Genomic DNA, 20,590 nt, shown 5'->3' with positions numbered 1-20,590 from the left:
TTGTTAGAAAAGGTTTCACTGAAAAAATATTTGATTCAGTTTAGGATAAAATTATTTAGAATATCAACAACAATATAGTTAAAGATAAATATGTGAAAAATACGCTCAAAATGTGTCAACATTGAAGAGCTCGAACAGTGATACCATAATCAACACTTGGCGCTTTCATTCATCTTCAAATCAAAATTACTTTATATCAATATGGCGGATAAATCGGAAAGTAAGTTTTATTTGTATTTTTAGTGATTTTACCTTTCTATTTAGACGCCTAATGTATATTAAAAATAATTCAATATTCGTTTACTAGTATAGGATACTGCAGTATCGAAGTCTTTGTGGTTGTGTCTTTTATTTTCGAATACTGCGTCCTAAGCTGTTCAAAATTTGAAAAAATTCAAATTTTGTTGGCGAATTGTCAATTTTTAATTGTTGAAATTTGGAATTAATTGACGGAAATTACTTCAGACACTTGCCTCGCGAGCATAATTACGTCAAAACCCTGGCTTTACGGCGGCTACATTTAAGTGTCGTTATCGTTTTACTAAATTTGTTGTGTTGGTTTCGTTTAGGGTCGCAAGATGCTAATAATCTGTCGAGGTCGCAAGTCAAAGTCAAGGATGAACCGATGGATTTGGACTTGCCGGATGAGGACGACGTGCCGCCAGCGTTTGGGCCTGCAGCACTCGGCCTTCACAGGGTGGGAACAAAGTTACCGCCAAAACCAGCGCCCAGCGAACCAGTGCAAAAACTCAATGCAAGAGGAATGCCTGCGCGCATCAGAAAGAAAAATAGATTTATCTTTGTTGACGATTTTGTGAATACCTCTCCTCCCAGGCAGTCACCAAAGCGAATTCCAAAGATATTGTCTAAAACACCTAACAAACAATCAAGTGCTAAAAAACAGAAATCCCCCTCAAAAGTGCAAAGAAACCATGACAAGTATGATGATAAAATAGACACTGTGAACAGTCAGTCTCCAGACCGCAAATCGGGGCAACGGATTGGCATGAGGTTGAGAAACCTCCTTAAACTCCCTAAAGCCCACAAGTGGGTATGTTTTGAATACTTTTATAGCAACATTGACAAAGCTTTGTTTGATGGTGAGAATGATTTCATGATCTGTCTCAAAGAATCATTTCCCCAGTTGGCCAATAATAAGCTCACTCAGGTTCAGTGGGCTAAAATCAGGAGAATGATGGGCAAGCCTCGCAGATGTTCCCAAGCATTTTTTGCTGAAGAACGTAAGGAATTAGAAAGGAAGAGAAAATTAATAAGATATATTCAACAGAGAAAAAGTGCTGACATATGTATCAAAGATTTGCCAAATGAAATTCCTATGCAATTAGTGGTGGGAACTAAAGTAACAGCACGGCTGCGCAAACCTCAGGATGGACTTTTTACTGGATGCATAGATGCTGTTGACACCTCTAATAACACATACAGGATAACGTTTGAGAGACCAAAGTTGGGCACTCATTCTGTTCCCGACTATGAAGTTTTGTCCAATGAGCCACCTGACACAATATGTCTGTCCAGTATAACACAGAAGTTTAGACCAAGATATGTCATGCAAGAGATAATCAATTTGTACAATCCTTCAGTACAAAATAACAACACGCAAGGAGATCCAATGATTGGATGCTCAGATATAACAAAACAGTTGGACACTATTGGGAGCTATCCATTCCCACTTCTGGAACTAATTGTCAAGTTGACCAAAGTTTTGCAGGCCAAAAAGGTCAAAATTAACAGACTAAAGGAATATAACTGTGAAGCAGAGAAGAGAAAATCATTTGGGCAAAAAATGCCTGAAGACTTTGAAAGGAAATATGCTGCAGTTGTTATTGATTTAGAAAGAATGAACATGGATTTGCAAGAATATATAGATGAAGTGCAAACATATTGCCACCAGATTGCTCCAGGGCCGAGCCTAGCTGCAATGTTGGCACCCTCACATTTGCGGGAAAAATGCAGGGAGGAGGCTGCAATATTAGTAGAGAAGAACCATAATGGATCAGTCAAGGATGCCACATTAATTGACCTTGTAACTGACCTCACTGCTTTGATGTTGCAAGTCAAAAGTCTGTCTGATTCTGATCAAAATGCTTATGAATTGTGTGTGCTGCAAGGAACCATGGACCGGATAAAAATGAAACTGGAGCCACAACATCAAAGGCAATTCCAAAACAATGTAGAAATACACATGCAAAGGATTCAGATGGGATTAGGGCAAATGACATCTAACAGTTATGTTATTGGGTAATTACACTCCACCATTTGTGTAAAATACATATAATTATAGTCATCAGCAATTTCAATAGATAGAACAAAGTGTGGCGATGTCATCGTTAATGTCAAATTTCTATGAAAATGTGATGTTTATAATGACACTCCCTCACTTTGTTATATTCAAGTCGGTGCAGTTAGCTGAGTCTAGAGAGACTAAAGAAACTTAAGTTGCTCTCTTGAAAGCTACCTTATGTCATTTATATAATAATTTAAACAACAATAACTTTAAACCGTTATTATATCAACAGACTTTCCAAGATTTTGACATGCTATTTATGAAATGAACTTCAATAGTTAATTTATGTACAAAATTTTATATTTTATTGAATAAGAGTAGCTCATGTAAAAATAATAAATATTGTATGCCAATGTTGATATGATAACTCTGCCATGGCCTTATTTTGGCGTCAGTCAATAATATGCTATTTTTTGATGATTTCTTTTAATCAATAACATACCTATTACAATGTGTATAATTACCTTGATTTGTAACTTATCTCTGTATGTTTATGCGCTGTAAATTTCTTATAAAAGAAAATGTATATAAAATATAATAAAAAGCAATTGACTACATTTAATTACACTTTTACTTCTACTGCTTCTACTCAACCTCATTAAGGGTGGTATTCCACCTGTCCAATGTCAGTGCGTCTCACTCTCTCTCAAAATGTGATATGCAGTAACTTACACATTGGACAAGGAAATTGAATGGGGGAATACCACCCTAAATTAAATATAATTCTTGAGATCCTTACTGCTACCATTACTTATTGGATCAATTACTGAAAAGTATTAGGGTTTCTTAATGTGTCCTCTAGTTCACTAAAGGTGTACGGGTACATATCTATATCTTAAAATTCGAATTTCACCTGCCACAAACCTGCTATAGTGATGACCAATAGACAGGGTTCCAAATGTTCCAATGACCGTGAGCATTCTCTATACTGAGTTTGTATGGCGAAAACCGGGAATTCCCGGTTCCGGTACTATATTTGTAGAGAAAACCAGTACCGGGAGCACTCCCTACTCCCTAGTTCCCACCTATTTATCACCATTCAAGATGCATTTTACTTTAATACAAAGTAATAATGATGACATTGATGACAATCCTGCAAGTCCTGCAACGCTTGGTGCCTACTTAGGGTACCATTGTGTGTTTTACCTAACTCGAACTACGCGGCTAAGGGTGATATTCCCAGGGCCGTCTTAAACTATGCTGGGGCCCGTGGACACAAAAGAATTTGGGGCCCTTTTGGAAAATAAAGAAAGCGAATTAATCTAACATTTTTCTACTCTGATCTTCTATTTATTATGAGTAATCAAATATACTGTTACTGTCTGTCCTTCGGCTTTTAGGGTACCATTGTGTGTTTTACCTAACTCTAACTACGCGGCTAAGGGTGGTATTCCCAGGGCCGTCTTAAACTATGCTGGGGCCCGTGGACACAAAAGAATTTGGGGCCCTTTTGGAAAGTAAAGAAAGCGAATTAATCTAACATTTTTCTACTCTGATCTTCTATTTATTATGAGTAATCAAATATACTGTTACTGTCTGTCCTTTGGCTTTTATCGGTAATATCGGTCATTATCGGCGGTTGAATTCGGCGAGCCAAATTGGCGTTTGCGTCCGCACGTCCTGATTCGATCGGGCAATTTAATCAGATTGGCGTAAAATTGACTAGTCTGGATATGCCTTATGAGTTATGATTATGACTTAAGTCTTAGCTCGAACACGATCGGAGGCGGTCGAAAGACCCCATGCAAATTATGGTTAGTTACAAGTTACACTGATTAGCGCAGCGAAGGTGTTAACCACTATGGGTATTGTTCTCGTAGAAACTTATAATTTATCTATGTATAGTGTAGTGTAGGAGCATCACGATTCACGTAAGTAATTGTATTTGGCACGTATTTAACCGGTCAACTAATTAATCGAATTTGGGTAGTTTAAAAAAATAGAAACGGGTACTAAAATTAATAGTTTGGCAAAAAAAAACGGAGCCTTAAAATATATCAATATGAGTTGTATTTTAATGACGTAACAGCTTTTGATTATTTTTAGGCAGGTACCAAGTATTTATTTGGCAACTGAATTATTATATAGGAGACCATTTATGAAGCACATTTTAAAAAGAAAACGGCTATCTATTAATTCAAAAATGAAGTTCTTATAAAATATTTTGTTTGGTCTAAGGTTTGGTCATTACACGGTCAACCTAACACGCTCCTCCTCGCTTTGCTCGTCGTCGCACCTATCTGTTGACTCTAGTAGAACACAGTGGTAACTATTGAAATTAGTAATTAAAAATTTAAAGATCTAATGGTATAATGGCCATTAGGCGTTTCATGATTAGAAATTTCGACTATAAGTGTACTGACCATTACGTATTGGTAAATTAATTTGAGGTGTTTTGTGTAAAAAGTGACCAATATTCATTAAATTTAACTGCTTTCGTGTTAAAATACTGCCTTAGCTGAAACGACATGCTCAGTTATGACTATAGTTGATTATGATTACTTAGGGGTGAACAACTAGATGACAACTAAATCTTATGATCGGATTACAATTATTAGTTGCCAATTTATTATTTTAGTCGCCAACCTATCACTTTAAGTTCCCTATATTCTTTTTGGGTGGCTTGATTTTGCTGCCAGTTTTTTTAATAATATGATGCTTATATTTGAGGCTAATATATTTTTTTTGGCGCTAAAATATTAATGCACAGCCAAATTATATTATTATATGCCCAATGAAAGTTCCTGTTTAATATTTTAGTTGCCCGGTTAATAATAAGCCATTGTATTGTAGGGTATAAGTAGGTTCTTAGTGATTGGCACAGAAAACTTGAAAAGTACCAGTCATTGGAATCTACCTTGCAGGAAAGTTACGCTCCTATGGCTGCTGCCTTAACGCCACGTCGGTTATATTCATGTTATACAACGCGCCATTGTAAACCATGTTATCGGAATGCACGAAGGTTGACGCTGTGACGGGGCGACCAAAGGATTAAAATATTGAAAGTTCCCACCATAGCTGGGGTGCCTACGCGTCGATAGGGTAAAATTACTAAAGGTATAAAAATATCGCCTATTCCACCTATGTTACGGGAGAAATATACTAGGGATAAGTGAGAAAAAAAAACAACGGGTTGCACTCCGGGAGTGCCGACAGAAGTGAAAACTCAATAACAAAATGTTTGCAGCACTATGTATAATTGAACCATCCTCCTTTCTATTGAAAAACTTTAGTTCCGAAATTGCTGGCCAGTGAACTTAAATTTGTAGCGTTAATTGTTTAAAATTCGAATACAAATTGTAAAGTTACCTTGCAGACCTCGCATCTAAATATATTTGGTCATGATATTTTGAGTTTTATTCACCAGTACTAGAGTTCACTTTTATTAGCGATTTCATCAAGATGAGACTTTATTGAATTATATTGGAGTGATATAAAGTTAGAATGTAACTGTGAGATCCTCGTATTTCAGCCCGTACAAGATTAGAACATTGAGCTTTATTGCTTAATATAAAAGTCCAGTTTTAAATAATTGGCCTGATTATGATACGTTATGACTAAAGTTCTTTGGTGAATATTAACATTGTCCGTCACACGTGACATAAGTCACCCAAGCACCCTGCGCCGCCTACATGAAACAGCAGGCTCAGGCATACATTTTCGCCGTGCGGTAGAAAGAGAGGAGACGCCTTACGCGTTACGCGTTACATTTTTTCCCCACCTCAAAAAGTGCTCAGCGCCGCTAAAGAAGTTTTCACTTCAAAAAACAAACTACTACCTAGGGGGGCCGGAAGACAATAGGTAATATGTACCTATAGTATAAATATAAACGGAAAAGTTCAAAGTACCTAACTTCGGAAAAGTAGGTAGGTACATGGCGGCCATTTAAAACAGGCCGTACCGCGAAACTCGTGTTATCTGTCTATCACTCTTGCATATACGAACGATAGAGAGGCAAATAACGAAATTTCGGTTTTCGTGTTTCGCGGTAGGCCCTTAGGGAGGGATAGATAGTAGATAGATAGACTCAATTCCATGTACCTCTACCAGTGGAAATAGAGGGAAAAATATTCCACTTATCCCCAGTCGGAGATATCGCAGTAGGGATAGGTGGAATAAGCGAAAGAAATCAATAAAAGATTTATACCTAGTCGTGGAGTGGAATATACGTGGAAAGGATTAGGTTGGGTATATTATTATATATGTCCCTTGGATGTACTATAACGGCATTACTTTTAGCAGTTTTTGCAAACTGGAAATTAGTGGAAATGTTAATGATAGAAACCGCTTAGGTACTTAAGTAAAATATTAGAAAAAAAACAACCTTTTGTTGATGTTCATTCAATTACATTTGAAATACTTAGTACAATTATAACATTATATTTACCATACCAAATAAGTAGTTAAAATCCACGAGAACCCATCTCACTCCAACTAACTAATTAGCAATACATACTTCCTGTTTTTTCCGCAATGTTCAACCTCTATGAGTATTTTTATACATTTCAAGTTTTGTTAACAATGTTCTGATAATTCGTGAAGTGAAACGGAAAACTCATCCCGGCCTTCGGAAATACATCCTTTTGTTAAGAGCCCATCAACGTGCACACTAGCGCCACTGCTAAATAATCGTGATTATTTAAATTTAACGAAAGATATTGTAAAAAGGGAGCCGCTACGTACTGTATTGTGTATTTAAGTACCTTTTGAATACATCAAACTAGTTTTTATGTTGCTGGTTTCGCCGATCTAGGAACTCAAAACAAAAACGGCCATTTTAACTTTGGACGCATAGATTAACGGGCATTTTCATTTAACTTGTACCACAGAATAAATAGTAGTACTAGGTACAGAAGACTCACTCTCTAACAAAATGCGTCTGTTACGATCAGCACAGATATGGCCACTAGGTGGCGACAGCGCCACGCGCGGCTTATAAGGGAAAGCCTTCCCTAAAATTGGGGCGGAACGGATGTATTTTTAGCTACCTGTAGCAAAGCGACGAAATCGCGGAGTGAGCCACGCCTGCTTGTACTTTAAAGCGCAACTTATGTCGTGTTTCAGTAACGTCTAACTGTTACATTCCTGACAAAATGTATGGGATTTGACATTGACCGTCAGTTTTGTAACGATTGCTAACCGGCCGTTAAAGGTGTTCAATGAAGTGAAAATGCCCTAACGAATCCAGCAACATAAAAACTAGTCTGATATATTCATAAGGTACTTAAATACAAAATACAGTACGTAGCGGCCCCCTTTTTTCAATATCTTTCGTTAAATTTAAATAATCACGATTATTTAGCAGTGGCGCTAGTGTGCACGTTGATGGGCTCTTAATGGCCTCTCCAAACGTCGCCGATAATCGCATGCGTTGCAATAATTGCAATAAATTGCGGCATTCGATCGATCGATTGAATTCGTTGCTCCTACTGAACCAGCAATTTACAGATGTTTGCAATATATCATGAGACAATGTATCGCAACATTCGCAACCGACATGTTAGAAGCGTTGTTGTTGAGCAAAAGTTACCCATATGATTTAGAGTTTTAAACTTCTATCTTCAACAAATAGACCTACTTATATTAGGAAGTACTATTAATTAGTATGCAAAGAAAGGAGTGGGGAGTTTAATGTGTTGAAACTATAACTGTTCACAATGGTTTACATCTTGTATTTATTCAGAGTTTCCAACAGTTCATCAGCTTCTTCTGAAGTTTTGACTCTTATAAGTATTGAAGTTGGAGGTGGTTTGGCGTCAGGTGTCGGTATGCATACCATCATGACATTATTCTTGCCCATCCTCTGAGTAGGTATAGCCGAAGCTAAGATTAGATTTAGCATAACATTGCCCAAATTAGTGTTAGCACGAACCAGCAACTGATACTTTCCACTTTCTTCAATCTTTTTAATATAAAGTGTACCAACACCCCTGTCAGCAAAGTTGCCATCTTTTTTTACAAATATTTTACATTTCTTCTCATAGACACTGTCTTTTTCTACAACAGGTGTGTATTCCACTTTAGGTGGTTCATCATCTGCATCCTCATTTTTCTGTTCTTCTTCCTTAGGTTTAGGTGCATTGAAGTTACTGATGCTAAATGGCTTCCCAACCCCAAATGAAAATGGACTTGAGGCAGTAGAGTTTGGCATTAAAGTTGAGCTCTGAGGAGAGCTGTTAATGCCAAAAGTAAATCCTTGTGTTTTTGGGGGGCTTGAAGCACTACTAACACTATTAATTCCCTTTTCACCAAATGAATTAGGACTGCTTTTTGTCGAAAATGGGGATGTTGAGTTGGTCTTCAGATTTGAATTTGAAAATAGAGAACTAGAGCCAGTAAATGGTGAAGATCTCATAGTAGTTTGTTCTGCTTTAGAGTCTCCTATAATTGTGTTGCTCTCGGAATGTTTCTTTGTTGCATCATTAGAATCAGGACCCTGATATTCTGCTTGTATTTCTTTTAGATGTTTCTCATAGTCTTTAAATATTGGCGACAATATACACAAAGGTGTTTTCTCTACATGCTGTTTAATCCAATCAGATACTGATTCGTTCAATCCTTTGAGTTTTGTGTAGTATCTAATTTTTTTGTCACCTTCTTCTGATTTATCTTCTGTACTTTTGTTCTCCATTTTTGATGTAATGCTGGAGTTTAGTGTAATTGTATTTGGGCTAGACACTGTCTGAGCCTTGAATGGTGATGATATGGGTGCTGTTGAAAATAAAGACTTTTTAGCTTCTGTATTGTTGGGTGGTATGCCAAACATGGTGGATGATACTACAGAAGTAGATTCAATTTTAGTTGTGTCACTCAATTTAGTGGATTGTGATTTAAAAGAGAAATTTCCTACAGTTGAATCTGCCTTTGAAGCAGTAAACAAACTGGATGATGAAGTAGGCACTGAGCCCCCGAACAATGATGATGACTGTGAAGTGGGATTGAAAAGAGTTTTACTCGAAGATGACGACACTGGGAGGTTGAACAGGCTCCCGCTGGGACTGCTAGTTGCTAGGCTGTTTGAGCCGCTGGATGAAACAGCGGTGTCAGTTTTACTCAATGTTGCTCCATTCACAGGTTTGCTGCCGTTGGTCAAGTTGGCCAAAAAGTCAAATGATGATGGTTGTGCTTTGCTGAAGCCTCCAAAACCACTAAAGACACCTTGTTTTACCTGGAACACAATAAAATTTAAATTGAATATCTATATATTCTTTATTATACAACAAACAGTCATTACATCACAAGATCCAATCAATGGTATATCTATATTATATGGTATAGATACTACAATGAAGACAAACAGTACCAAAAAATTACTAAATTATTTGTGGAAACATTTTAGGACAATGATCCTGAGTGGTAGATATTAATATACATAGTACTTATGTTATCTGTTAAAACAAATCTGTTTTATGGTGTACTATAAAGACATATAATTTACTAGTGTCCCACCCTGGCTTCGCACAGGTTAACAAATTATACACCTAAACCTTCCCTTTCTGTACATAATCTTAAGCAAAATAAACGCATTTCATTTCATTTCCTCAAGAATCACTCTATTGATAGGTGAAAACCGCATGAAAATCCGTTCAGTAGTTTTTGAGTTTATCACAAACAAACATACAAACAGACAGACGCGGCGGGAGACTTTGTTTTATAAGGTGTAGTGATAATGTACCTAAGCTTATTGTGATGTGAATGTCATGTAATCATTTACAAAAGGGAAGTTTGGCAACAAAGAGATTATACCAATTGTTCTATTTCCTAAGTAACACGTTTACCGAAGAAATGCCCGTTAAATGACGATAAAACGTTAATATTTCACTCAATGTAAATGTACTTACCCCTTCAGAAGTATTTTGATTTCGTCTCTTAGCCGTCCTGATCACACGTTTTTCAATAGCTTCTTTAGAAGCAGGTTTGAACGTGCCCATTTCTTCATGTTCGTCAGGATCATCTTGGTCCCAATTATCATGATTTAGCTCTGTGGTGGCCGCACGCTTTGCTGACATCGTTCTACCATACAATATAAACGCGCTGTACAAAATACCCGATGGGTAACTTGAATACGACTTAATCACTAACCACGCAACGCTACAGGAAATAACATGAACAACTAGCAAGTAGCAGCAAATTTGTGGCACACTTAGAATTAGGTTTTAGAGGTTTTCCTGGATCCTTTTACTGCATTGGAACAGCATGAGGCATGAGTGACACTGAAACTAGTCTAGTATTCTAGTATAGTATAGTGAGTGTGTGTCAAAAGTGTCAAACAACTGTCAAGATAATGTCAATTTGCATCGGAAGACGGTAGCACAGTCGGAAGTAGCTAGCGCAGCGCGCCAAGTCATTCGCGAACCACTTAAGCTGCGTACACACGAGGCCAACGAAAGATATTTAGCGCTGTTGGGCTTCACCTTCACCCTTTTCTGCGCCTAACTGAACATTGACTACAAGTATTTGATAAATATAATTAATTACATTATACATATTAATAACAAACAGCCGCTAGTGAAAGATTATAAGATTTGGAGGAAAATATAGGAATGCATTCTCTCACCCTAGGAAAATTCCCAATGGCCGTTTACATTCGCGGCTCGTGGCTCGGCTCGCGGCTCGTCTTGTGTCTCGGCTCGCGGCTCGTCTCGTGTCTCGCCTCGAGCTCGTAACCTCGTCGAGCTAATGATTTTGATTACACTCGCCTCCAACTCGTGGCACGTCTCGTGTCTCGGCCACAGCTTGTAAGCTTGTCGAGCTAATCGATTTGAAACACAAATAGTAGGAGATCCCACATATATGGTCGACCTTCACCAATCTGTCTGACGGATGAAACTATGAAACTATGAAAGAAAATATGTTCCAGAACATAAATAAATAGGGTTGCCTAAAGAAATATGGTCAAGAATATTTTTAATAAATTTTTGAAAAAAAATTTTTTCGGCAAATTTTACCGATTTGTCTGACGAACGAAATAAGTTTTAATACAACTTGTACAACATAAATCATCTAGGTTGCCTATCTTTTTCCGGTCACTATTATGTGGTTGCCGTGTTTAAAGAGGTGATTTTATATCGATAATTGCACTCATCTGTCTGACGTTTGAATTATACATCAAAATGATGGTAATTTTATTGCAAATACAATGGCATAGGGTTGCCTGCGAAAATCCGGTCACAAATAAGGGTTGCCAGGCTTTTAAATTCAAATTTCAAATTCAAATTCAAATTCAAAATATACTTTATTCATGTAGGCCTAGCAACAAGCTCTTATGAATAGTAATTAATCTTAATCTAATTATCAGAGCAATTTATTGATGTTAATATTAATATTATTTTACAGATCAAATTTAACACTAAGAATTTCACAAAAGGATCGTCAAACATGAAAAAATGTATAAAAAATACTAGTCTAGAATTTCTAGAATAAAATCTAAATGTCAAAAATAACATAACAAAAGAAGTACCTACATACATCGGAATATCCATTTCCTCATGGGTTATTCCCACTAGTTACCACCAAGCTCCTACCAGTGGTAACTACTGGGAACCTTCCTCCCACCTTTTACCACTGGTAACTACTGGAAAAAAAACTCCCACCAGCCACCACCAACCCGGCCCGGTGGCAACCACTGGGAACTTCCATTCCCAGCAGTTACCACTGGTAAAAGGTGGGAATCCCTCGTCCCAGTAGTTACCACCAAAATATTGCCAGAATTCAACACCAATAAAAACAGTATAAACAGTACAGTACAAATGCAGCGCGCCGTAACAAACAACTATGCGTCAGTTAGTGATTCAGTAAACTGCCTTAAAAGTGATCAAAAATATTAAAACAGTTTCACCGGCATAAGTGCAAAAACCAAAATAGAAGAGTCTCACTCCAGCCAAGCAGAAATCAACCCATTATATTATCAGGACCAAACCCATCCCATTAACTGTAAATTGAATCACATAATTATTTATACATAATTATTTAATTAAAATAAGAAGAGAAGACTTTTGAGTTTTTTAAGCACTATTTTCATTATTTTTTTCATATTTTTTGGACAGATGGTTCAAAAATTAGAAGGAAAAACCTTTTTTTTTCTAAACGATTATTTCCGAAATTATTCACTTTATCAAGAAATGTTGTTTATAGACCCCTATTTATTTTGAAAGGACCACCTATCTAACGACACCCCACATTATGAGGTTTAAAACGATAAAAAAATTGTCACACACATTTTGTTTCTTTCAAAGCGATTATTTCCGAAAATATTCACTTTATCAAAAAATGTTCTTCTAAACCTCCTATTCATTTTGAAAGACCTTTCCAACAACATCCCACACCATAGGGTTGACACGAAAAAAAAATCCTCACATACATTTTGTTTCTTTCGAGGCGATTATTTCCTAAAATATTCACTTTATCAAAAAAATTTGTTTGAAGACCCCTATTTATTTTGAAAGGCCTATCCAACGATACCCCACACTATAAGGTTGGAACGATAAAAAAATTGTCACAAACATTTTGTTTCTTTCAAAGCGATTATTTCCGAAAATATTCACTTTATCAAAAAATGTTCTTCTAAAACCCCTATTTATTTTGAAAGGCCTTTCCAACAACATCCCACACCATAGGATTGCCACGAAAAAAAAATCCTCACGTACATTTTGTTTCTTTCGAGGCGATTATTTCCTAAAACGCGTATCAAATGACATCTTACAACATAGGTATCAAACGAAAAAAAAAGAAAAATTTATGTGACCATTTTTTTCGCTTCAACCCTATAATGTGACATGTCGTTGGATAGGTCTTTTGAAATAAATGCGGTTTTTTAGAAAACATTTTTTGATAAAGTGAATATTTTCGGAAATAATCGCTTTGAAAAAAAAAAGGTTTTCCTTCTAACTTTTGAACTATCTGTCCAAAAATATATGAAAAAAAATCATGAAAATAGTGCTTAGAAAACTCAATCAAATAAAATTAAAACAAACTTGATCAGTTAAGCCGTTTATGAGCTATCGCTAAAAGTCTTCCCTTCTTATTTTAATTAAAAGCCTGGCAACCCTTATTTGTGACCGGATTTTCGCAGGCAACCCTATACCATTGTATTTGCAATAAAATTACCATCATTTTGATGTATAATTCAAGCGTCAGATAGATGAGTGCAATTATCGATATAAAATCACCTCTTTAAACACGGCAACCACATAATAGTGACCGGAAAAAGATAGGCAACCTAGATGATTTATGTTGTACATATTCATTTATGTTCTGGAACATATTTTCTTTCATATTTTCATAGTTTAATCCGTCAGACAGATTGGTGAAGGTCGACCATATGTGGGATCTGAAACCAAAACGGCACGGTATAAGGTTTGTAAGCGAATGACAATTAACAGCCGAACGTGAATGTAAACATCTAGCGCGCGTCCCGCGCGAGCCCATCGCGGGCCCCTTTGACTCACTTTGACTCGTGCCCAAAGACCCCTCCTACACGCGAGCCCGGCGAGCGCAATACGAGCCACGAGCCCACCGTTTACACTCGCGTCTTGTGGCTCGGCTCGCGGCTAGGCTCGTGGCTCGCACGCGAATGTAAATAATAGAATGTGTGCGCTATGCTTGCAAAATTCCGAATCTGTATTCCCAATTGGGATTCTCTGATCAGGAAACCGAACGTCTGCGACCAGCTAATCAAACAACTTTGTCAATAGGGATGTTTCCTGTAGTTAAAATAAATTATTTCAAACCGTGCACGAAATAAAGCACCAGATAATTATTAGAAAAACATAGATAGCAGCTATTTTTAAATACAATTTGTATTTAATAAATCGGATTGAAATATAAAAAGTAGGCGAGTTTACCGTGACGTCACTATATTTGTTTTCATATAAATTCCATACTAATAAATCGTTTTGACAGTTCTAAAAAAGAAGCTGATTTGACTAGTGGGAATGTAGCCTATTGTACCAATTTTCTATGGGATGATTACGGTTCGGGCCTAATAATAATAAAATAATAATTTCTGCCTATATACGTTCCACTGCAGCTGGGCACAGGCCTCCTCTCATGCGCGAGAGGGCTTGGGCTATAGTCCCCACGCTAGCCCAATGCGGATTGGGGACGGTTCGGGACGACACTTTTTAAATTTGCCGCTTTTTTATACTGATCTCTTGATCATGAGCTGCAATGAGAAAACGGCATCGTCGACCTGTGGCCTATTTTATAAAGCTACAAGTTACAATTTACAAGCGGAAGTCTCGTTCTAACACATAGGGTTAGAAAGAGACTTCCGCTTGTAAATTGTAACTTGTAGCTTTATAAAATAGGCCACTGAATTATCCACCTCTTTCACAATTAAGACTAATGAAAGATAGGCCTATACTCGGCCTATACGTAGTTTCACAATTTTGTTGGCGTTATCTTTTAGGCAGTTTACATTCGAGGCTCGTGGCTCGCCTCGAGCGCGTAAGCACTTCGAGCTAATGATTACACTCTCGCCTCGTGGCTCGGCTCGTGGCTCGGCTCGTGGCTCGGCTCGTGGCTCGGCTCGTGGCTCATCTCGTATCTCGTAAGCTCGTCGAGCTAATCGATTTTAAACAATGACGGCACGGTACAAGGTTTGTAACCGAATTACAAGCCGAACGAGAGTGTAATCGCAAGCGCGCGTCTCGCGCGAGGCCATCGCGAGCCCCTTTGACTCGTGCCCAAGAAACCGCTCCCCCACGCGAGCCAGGCGAGCGCGAGACGAGCCACGAGCCCGCCGCGTACACTCGCGTCTCGTGGCTTGGCTCGCGGCTCGTCTCGTGGCTCGCACGAGAATGTAAACTGCCTATTTCAATCAAAACTGTGTTGAAGATTTTTATGGGCTGTGGTAAATTCATGGTAATTGGTAAATTCGAGTTGAGAGAGAGTAGGTAAAGTGAAGTGAGGAAGGAGGGGGATAATACCGAGGAAAATAATAGGTAGTCGAAGTCGAGGCATTTATATTATTTTCAGGCCTTTCTTTTACTTAAATGATTTTGTATTAAGTGAGAGGAAGTCAAAACAAAATTACCTGCAGTTGATTACAGTGAGTTATGATTACTTTTAAAGTTATTTACCTACATCATTTCTTATGAAAACCGTTTTTTGTCTAAAAATAAAATGTTGAAAATATTTATTATGTAGCACATATTAAACCCGCGCTAGTGATAAGTTGTTGAAAAATAAAAGTGACGATAATTTAAATTATAGAAACGACGAAAACTGCTATGGAAGTGTCTAATGAGATAAAGGAAGATATTCGCAAAACTCAATCTGACTTGAAAAATGCGATACGCGTACATCAGGTAAGCCAAGTCGTCGATTGTTATCACTTGTTGCAAACTTAAATGTATATTATTCTTTACTTATACTGAATAGCAAAAGTAGTCACATTAAGCATGTAATTGTAATTCTTACAGGTTTGGGCCACGCGTCTTCGGGAAGATGAAAATGTAAGTTCTCAAAACATTGTTTACTACGTGCGGTAACATGTCGAAATCATGATTACTTTTTAATTCCGTAAAAGTAACTATTTGTGTAATTACCTAATTTAATAAAATCCATGTGATATTTGTTTCAGAATTTACATCTGAAATCAAAAGTCAAAGAAGCTGAAAATGAAATTATTGCCATTGGTCAAGCTCAAGTAAGTTATTTTATAATAAACTGTATACTGTATGTGTGTCTTTGATCATACTATAAGTAATGAGAGTTGCCCCTGGGCCTTTTTATAATGAGTTAACTTTTTACAGTGTAATATCATTAGTTGTTGTCACTTGGACAGTGTTTAAAGTGCCTAATCAGCTTTTTACTATTTTATTCTAAATGTAAGCTTTAATCTATTTCAGAAACTAGTGGTAGACAGATTAAGGAGAGAATTAGAACTTTATCAGCAGCGTTTGAAAGCTCGTAACAAGCAGACAAATATTGAGAATGATAATCGCTATGTAGCCCAGCAACTAAGGGACCACCAGCTTCAGTATCGCAGCAGAAATAGGACTGTGTCTTTACTCAAACCTTCAGTACTTAATGAGATTCATATTAAGTCAGAAAACTATAATGATGTGAAAGAAAACATATCAGATTCTGAGACTGAAATCAAATCCACAAACGAGAAAGGGAACTCAAATCATAGTGATGTAGAAGAAAAAGAGAAATATTTGAGAAATTTTCAGCAGATACCTAAAGTGCATGACAGTAGGAATAACTTTGCTAATGCACTAAATAAAGTCAAGGAGGCATTTATGTAAGTATTACTTACCTCATCTTATTCTGAAATAAATGAGCATACTATTCTTGTACAGTCAGCAGCAGAAGTTGCTATGCGGGCGAGGTGTTCAAAATGATTATGATGCGACTTTATTATTAAGAGAATTAGAGAATGTCAAGGTAATTTTGAACACCTCGCCCGCTTAGCAACTTCTGTTGCTGACTGTAACTTGTGAAGGTAAGGTTAATGTGGGGAAGACGGTCAGGTATGACTGTCTACAAGCTCTTTTGTCACATCAAACTTTTGAAATTTGTACACGTACATACTCAACTTACAGGAGGTTAGTAGCGCATTAGGAGCGAAGCTCTTCCTTTCTGACTGTATCTGTCCAAGTACATATACGAATACAAAAGTTCTTGCCCTATGACAGTCTTCCCAACAAAACATTTTATTCGGGATACAAATCCTGGTAAGGGCATTATATTTTGTGCTCATCACAAATATATGTTTCTGAGTTATGGTAAGCGTCAGGACCCCTGGACCACTTGAGATATTTGATGTTTAGATAATATCAAAATACACTACCTTTTTGCTACTATTTGGTACCTAACTTCAAATAATTAGTACCTCGATTGACAGCGAAAACCCGAAGAACTAAAGTGGCCATACATTCTGACGTCAGGATGTCTGGACCATTTTTTTTACATGGTTTGTGACAACACAACTACATGACATGTTAGTAAATATTTACTACCTTTTTAGTACCTCAACATATATTTTATTTTTATTTTTTTGGCGACCCAGAAAAAAGATACACTTAAAAAAAGAAATCTTATAATACTCATAATTTTATAGTCCCTGGTGTTCACTTAATTATACGGCAAATGATGATGATGGAATTTCCTTTTGCAGAGTTGCTCCTTTTAACTCACAGACTGATTTGGGAAGGGGAGCCAATCGAATTTTTGATGCAAAATTTTGACTTAAAGGGGGGTGCCCCCCAAAATTAATAATTAAAAAATAGTTTTACTATGTGGTCAAGTTTGGTGTCATTTTCGTGTAACACAAGGATGCTAAATTCGTTTCTGATATTTAATTTATACGGTTTCATACAGGGTGTCCCTAGCCATTGGACAAAGCCGAAATGTACATATGCATTAGGGTATTTAGAACCAGTATACAAAGTATCATAATAATCGGTGTAGCGGTTACGAAGAAATTAACAAATTATGTTTTTTTTACTTTGGAGCAACCTGTATGTGTTAGTAGATCCTGAGGTAATAAATAGTATGAAATCTTCTTCGACCATTTTGATTATCTTTTTTATTTATGACATTAATAAGATTCTGACTTTTGACAAATGTCATGCCGCCCATTGCCCAATGCCGCACATTTTCAAAAAAATTGTCAAAACACTGCCAAAGATGTATGTTTCTTTTTGTTGTCGATTATTGGAAATACCTTTTGTTTGATAATTTATCTTTTTATCTTTTGATCTAATTTAAAAAATATTACCGTTAGAGCATTTCTTAGAAGTAACCCTACGTGGGATTTCAGGGTTTCTCCAATGGCTATATCCTGTATAAATAATTTAAAAAAAAAATACAAATAAAAATTTGGTATTTTTATTTTTTTCGAATAAACCTGAAAAATAAAAGCCTGTAAAATAAGAATATTTTTATATGCACACAAAAATAAAAATTTCATGAAAAAGCCCAGTAAGGCTATTTTTTTATAACGAGGAATTACTATTCCTCGTTATACATATGGCATATTTATGTTACATTAATGTGAACAAAAAAATAAATATTTGGCAATGACGAGCATAAGCAATGTTAAAGAGTGTTTACAAATATATAGGTAGTAAAATCTTTAAAATACGAAATAATGTAATTATTAGTCTATTTCCCTTTTATTTCTTTTGATTAACTCGATAATGACTTCAAACTTAATGCAGAAACCTAAACAGATGCTTTCATAAATTTATGATTGTATGGGACAAATCATCCACACCGCACCAAAAATCAAGGTGGCTCCCGTTTCTAAAATGATCGAAGGGTTCTAAGGACTCACTATGCTAAAGGGTATCTCATCATTATGAAACGCCGTAATTGTTATAGCTGTAACTCATCTTTGTATACTATTCAGTGAGCTGGTAGTCCAAAGTAAGTCTGCATTTCATTTTTTTTTCTCTACATTTTTATAAATTAATATGCCATGTGTATACTTTTTATAACGAGAAATAGTAGAGCTTTTTCATGCAATTTTTATTTTATGTGTATATATAAAAATTAGAAAAAATTAGGCATTTATTCGGAAAAAAATAAAATGGCAAATTTTTATTTTTATTATTTTTATGAAACCGTATAAATTAAATATCAGAAATGAATTTAGCATCCTTGATTTACCCGAAAATGATACGAAACTTGAGCACATAGCATAACTTATTTTTTTACAAATTTCTCGGGGCACTCCCTTAAGTCAAAATTTTGCATGAAAAATTTGGTTGGCTCCCCTTCCTAAATCAATCTGTTAGTCAAAAGGAGCAACTCTGCAAAAGGAAATTCCATCATCATCAATTGCCGTAAATCGCACTTTTTTGTCGTGAACGCCACGGACTATACTTAAATATAAATATAAACTAAATAATAATGACGAACAAAAATTAATTAAACTAATAACTAAAAATACTAAACTAAAACTACCGAAAAAATAAAAAAACCTACAAATAAAAGGACTATTAATCTTATAAATATCAAGTGACAAGTATAAGTATGTAAACCGCGTTAAAATCACGCCAAGAAATGTGGTTTTTATTATTAAATCATCTACAAACAACAACACTTAACTGTATATTGTTGAACCTTATTACAAAGACATAAGGTCCACCGATGTACAGTTACCAGTGTGGGCGATGGTACTTACTTTCAATTCTAGTTAATAAAATGATTCTTTAAGTGTATGATTTTATAGCCACAATCATAAGTATATTATGTATACTTACCCCAAAAACAAAAGCTATACATAGCAAAAAAAACCTAATATAAAATTTCTTTTTTGAACATACTTTTTTTCTGGAATACCAAAAAGGATGGAAAAAAATATATGTTGAGGTACTAAAAAGGTAGTAAATATTTACTAGCATGTCATGTAGTTGTGTTGTCTCAAACCATGTAAAAAAAATGGTCCAGACATCCTGACGTCAGAATGTATGGCCACTTTAGTTCTTCGGGTTTTCGCTGTCAATCGAGGTACTAATTATTTGAAGTTAGGTACCAAATAGTAGCAAAAAAGTAGTGTATTTTGATATTATCTAAACATCAAATATCTCAAGTGGTCCAGGGGTCCTGACGCTTACGAGTTATGGATGTTTTCTATGTACAATAAGTGCCTATTCTGCTCCCCACCGGGTAATTGTGCTTTAACAGTACTATATCATAATTTCATATAAATGGTTCAACATCTACATCCTAGTAGTGATGGTCCACTTTAAAATACTTTAAATCGACATATATATTAACATTATTAACATAGGGCATTTGAGCTTGGAGCAAATTAAGTAGGCACATTTTATTTTTATACCTATAATATTTATTTATTTATTATTTATTGATTGTTGTCTAATATAATAATTTCAATTTCAATGTGGCAATTATTCTGTTTAGTAGCGGCAGCAACTCGCAGTCGGTTGTTGGCTGGCAGGAAGCGCCCTGGTCGGGGTCGGGGTCGCCGCCGTCGCCGTCGCCGTCGCCGCCGCCGCTGCCGCAGCGAGGCGAGCCCGTCTCGCAGGAGCTGTTCTTGAGGTTATACATTAACAGAGATATGTCTCGAGGAAGGGCGACGACTGCTGCTCCATTCATACTTAGTACCCATTTTCCTCGTGGCTGTAACATTATAGAAAATATTTTTATGCAATTTGATGTCTAGAGTCAGACCAAGAATAGTCTGCAGCGGATTTGATAGCCCACGCAGTGAAAGTGTTATTTTAAACGTCAAACTTCTATGAAATTATGACGTATACATGAAACTTGCACTGCGTGGGCTATCAAATCCGCTGCAGACTTTTTTTG

At 36.4% G+C, this 20,590-nt stretch overlaps 3 protein-coding genes and 1 long non-coding RNA gene across 5 annotated transcripts in view; 3 read left to right on the top strand and 1 right to left on the bottom strand.

The window, feature by feature from the left end:
• Positions 1-20,590, top strand: part of LOC134789394 (uncharacterized) — a 485,188-nt gene that overhangs the window by 337,083 nt on the left and 127,515 nt on the right. The gene's annotated exons all lie outside the window — the stretch shown is intronic.
• On the top strand, positions 79-2,771 carry LOC134806622 (protein lin-9 homolog). The gene is made up of 2 exons (XM_063779949.1): positions 79-220; positions 570-2,771. Exons 1-2 carry the CDS (start codon positions 202-204, stop codon positions 2,261-2,263), a joined length of 1,713 nt encoding a protein of 570 aa, XP_063636019.1. The 5' UTR covers positions 79-201; the 3' UTR covers positions 2,264-2,771.
• LOC134806621 (nuclear pore complex protein Nup50) lies at positions 7,922-10,525 on the bottom strand. 2 transcript variants are annotated; one of them, XM_063779948.1, is made up of 3 exons: positions 10,147-10,525; positions 9,260-9,473; positions 7,922-9,016 (listed from the first exon to the last, which is right to left on the bottom strand). In XM_063779948.1, the coding sequence occupies exons 1-3, from the start codon at positions 10,312-10,314 to the stop codon at positions 7,968-7,970; spliced, it is 1,431 nt and encodes a 476-aa protein (XP_063636018.1). In that variant the 5' UTR covers positions 10,315-10,525; the 3' UTR covers positions 7,922-7,967. The 2 variants fall into 2 exon arrangements, with proteins under 2 accessions (XP_063636018.1, XP_063636017.1); XM_063779947.1 differs by having other exon boundaries at positions 7,922-9,473; positions 10,147-10,519.
• The window catches only part of LOC134806620 (uncharacterized), a 42,681-nt gene continuing 37,486 nt past the window's right edge, over positions 15,396-20,590 (top strand). Inside the window, exons 1-5 of the mRNA XM_063779945.1 lie at positions 15,396-15,615; positions 15,730-15,762; positions 15,891-15,956; positions 16,159-16,556; positions 20,189-20,323. Coding sequence (XP_063636015.1) covers positions 15,538-15,615; positions 15,730-15,762; positions 15,891-15,956; positions 16,159-16,556; positions 20,189-20,323 — 710 coding nt within the window. The 5' untranslated portion in view covers positions 15,396-15,537. The remainder of the gene's footprint in view (positions 15,616-15,729; positions 15,763-15,890; positions 15,957-16,158; positions 16,557-20,188; positions 20,324-20,590) is intronic.

Source organism: Cydia splendana, chromosome 3 (assembly GCF_910591565.1).
Source record: "Cydia splendana chromosome 3, ilCydSple1.2, whole genome shotgun sequence".
In the NCBI taxonomy this organism is placed as follows: Eukaryota; Metazoa; Arthropoda; class Insecta; order Lepidoptera; family Tortricidae; genus Cydia; species Cydia splendana.
Note: the sequence above shows the minus strand (reverse complement) of the source record. Positions and strands in the feature narration are given on the sequence as shown.

Coding starts and splice junctions, on each gene's coding strand:
- LOC134806621 (XM_063779947.1), bottom strand. CDS start 10,314: ATGTCAGCAAAGCGTGCGGCCACCACAGAGCTAAATCATGATAATTGG. Junction 9,474..10,146: donor ATCAAAATACTTCTGAAGGG/GTAAGTACATTT, acceptor ATTGTGTTCCAG/GTAAAACAAGGTGTCTTTAG.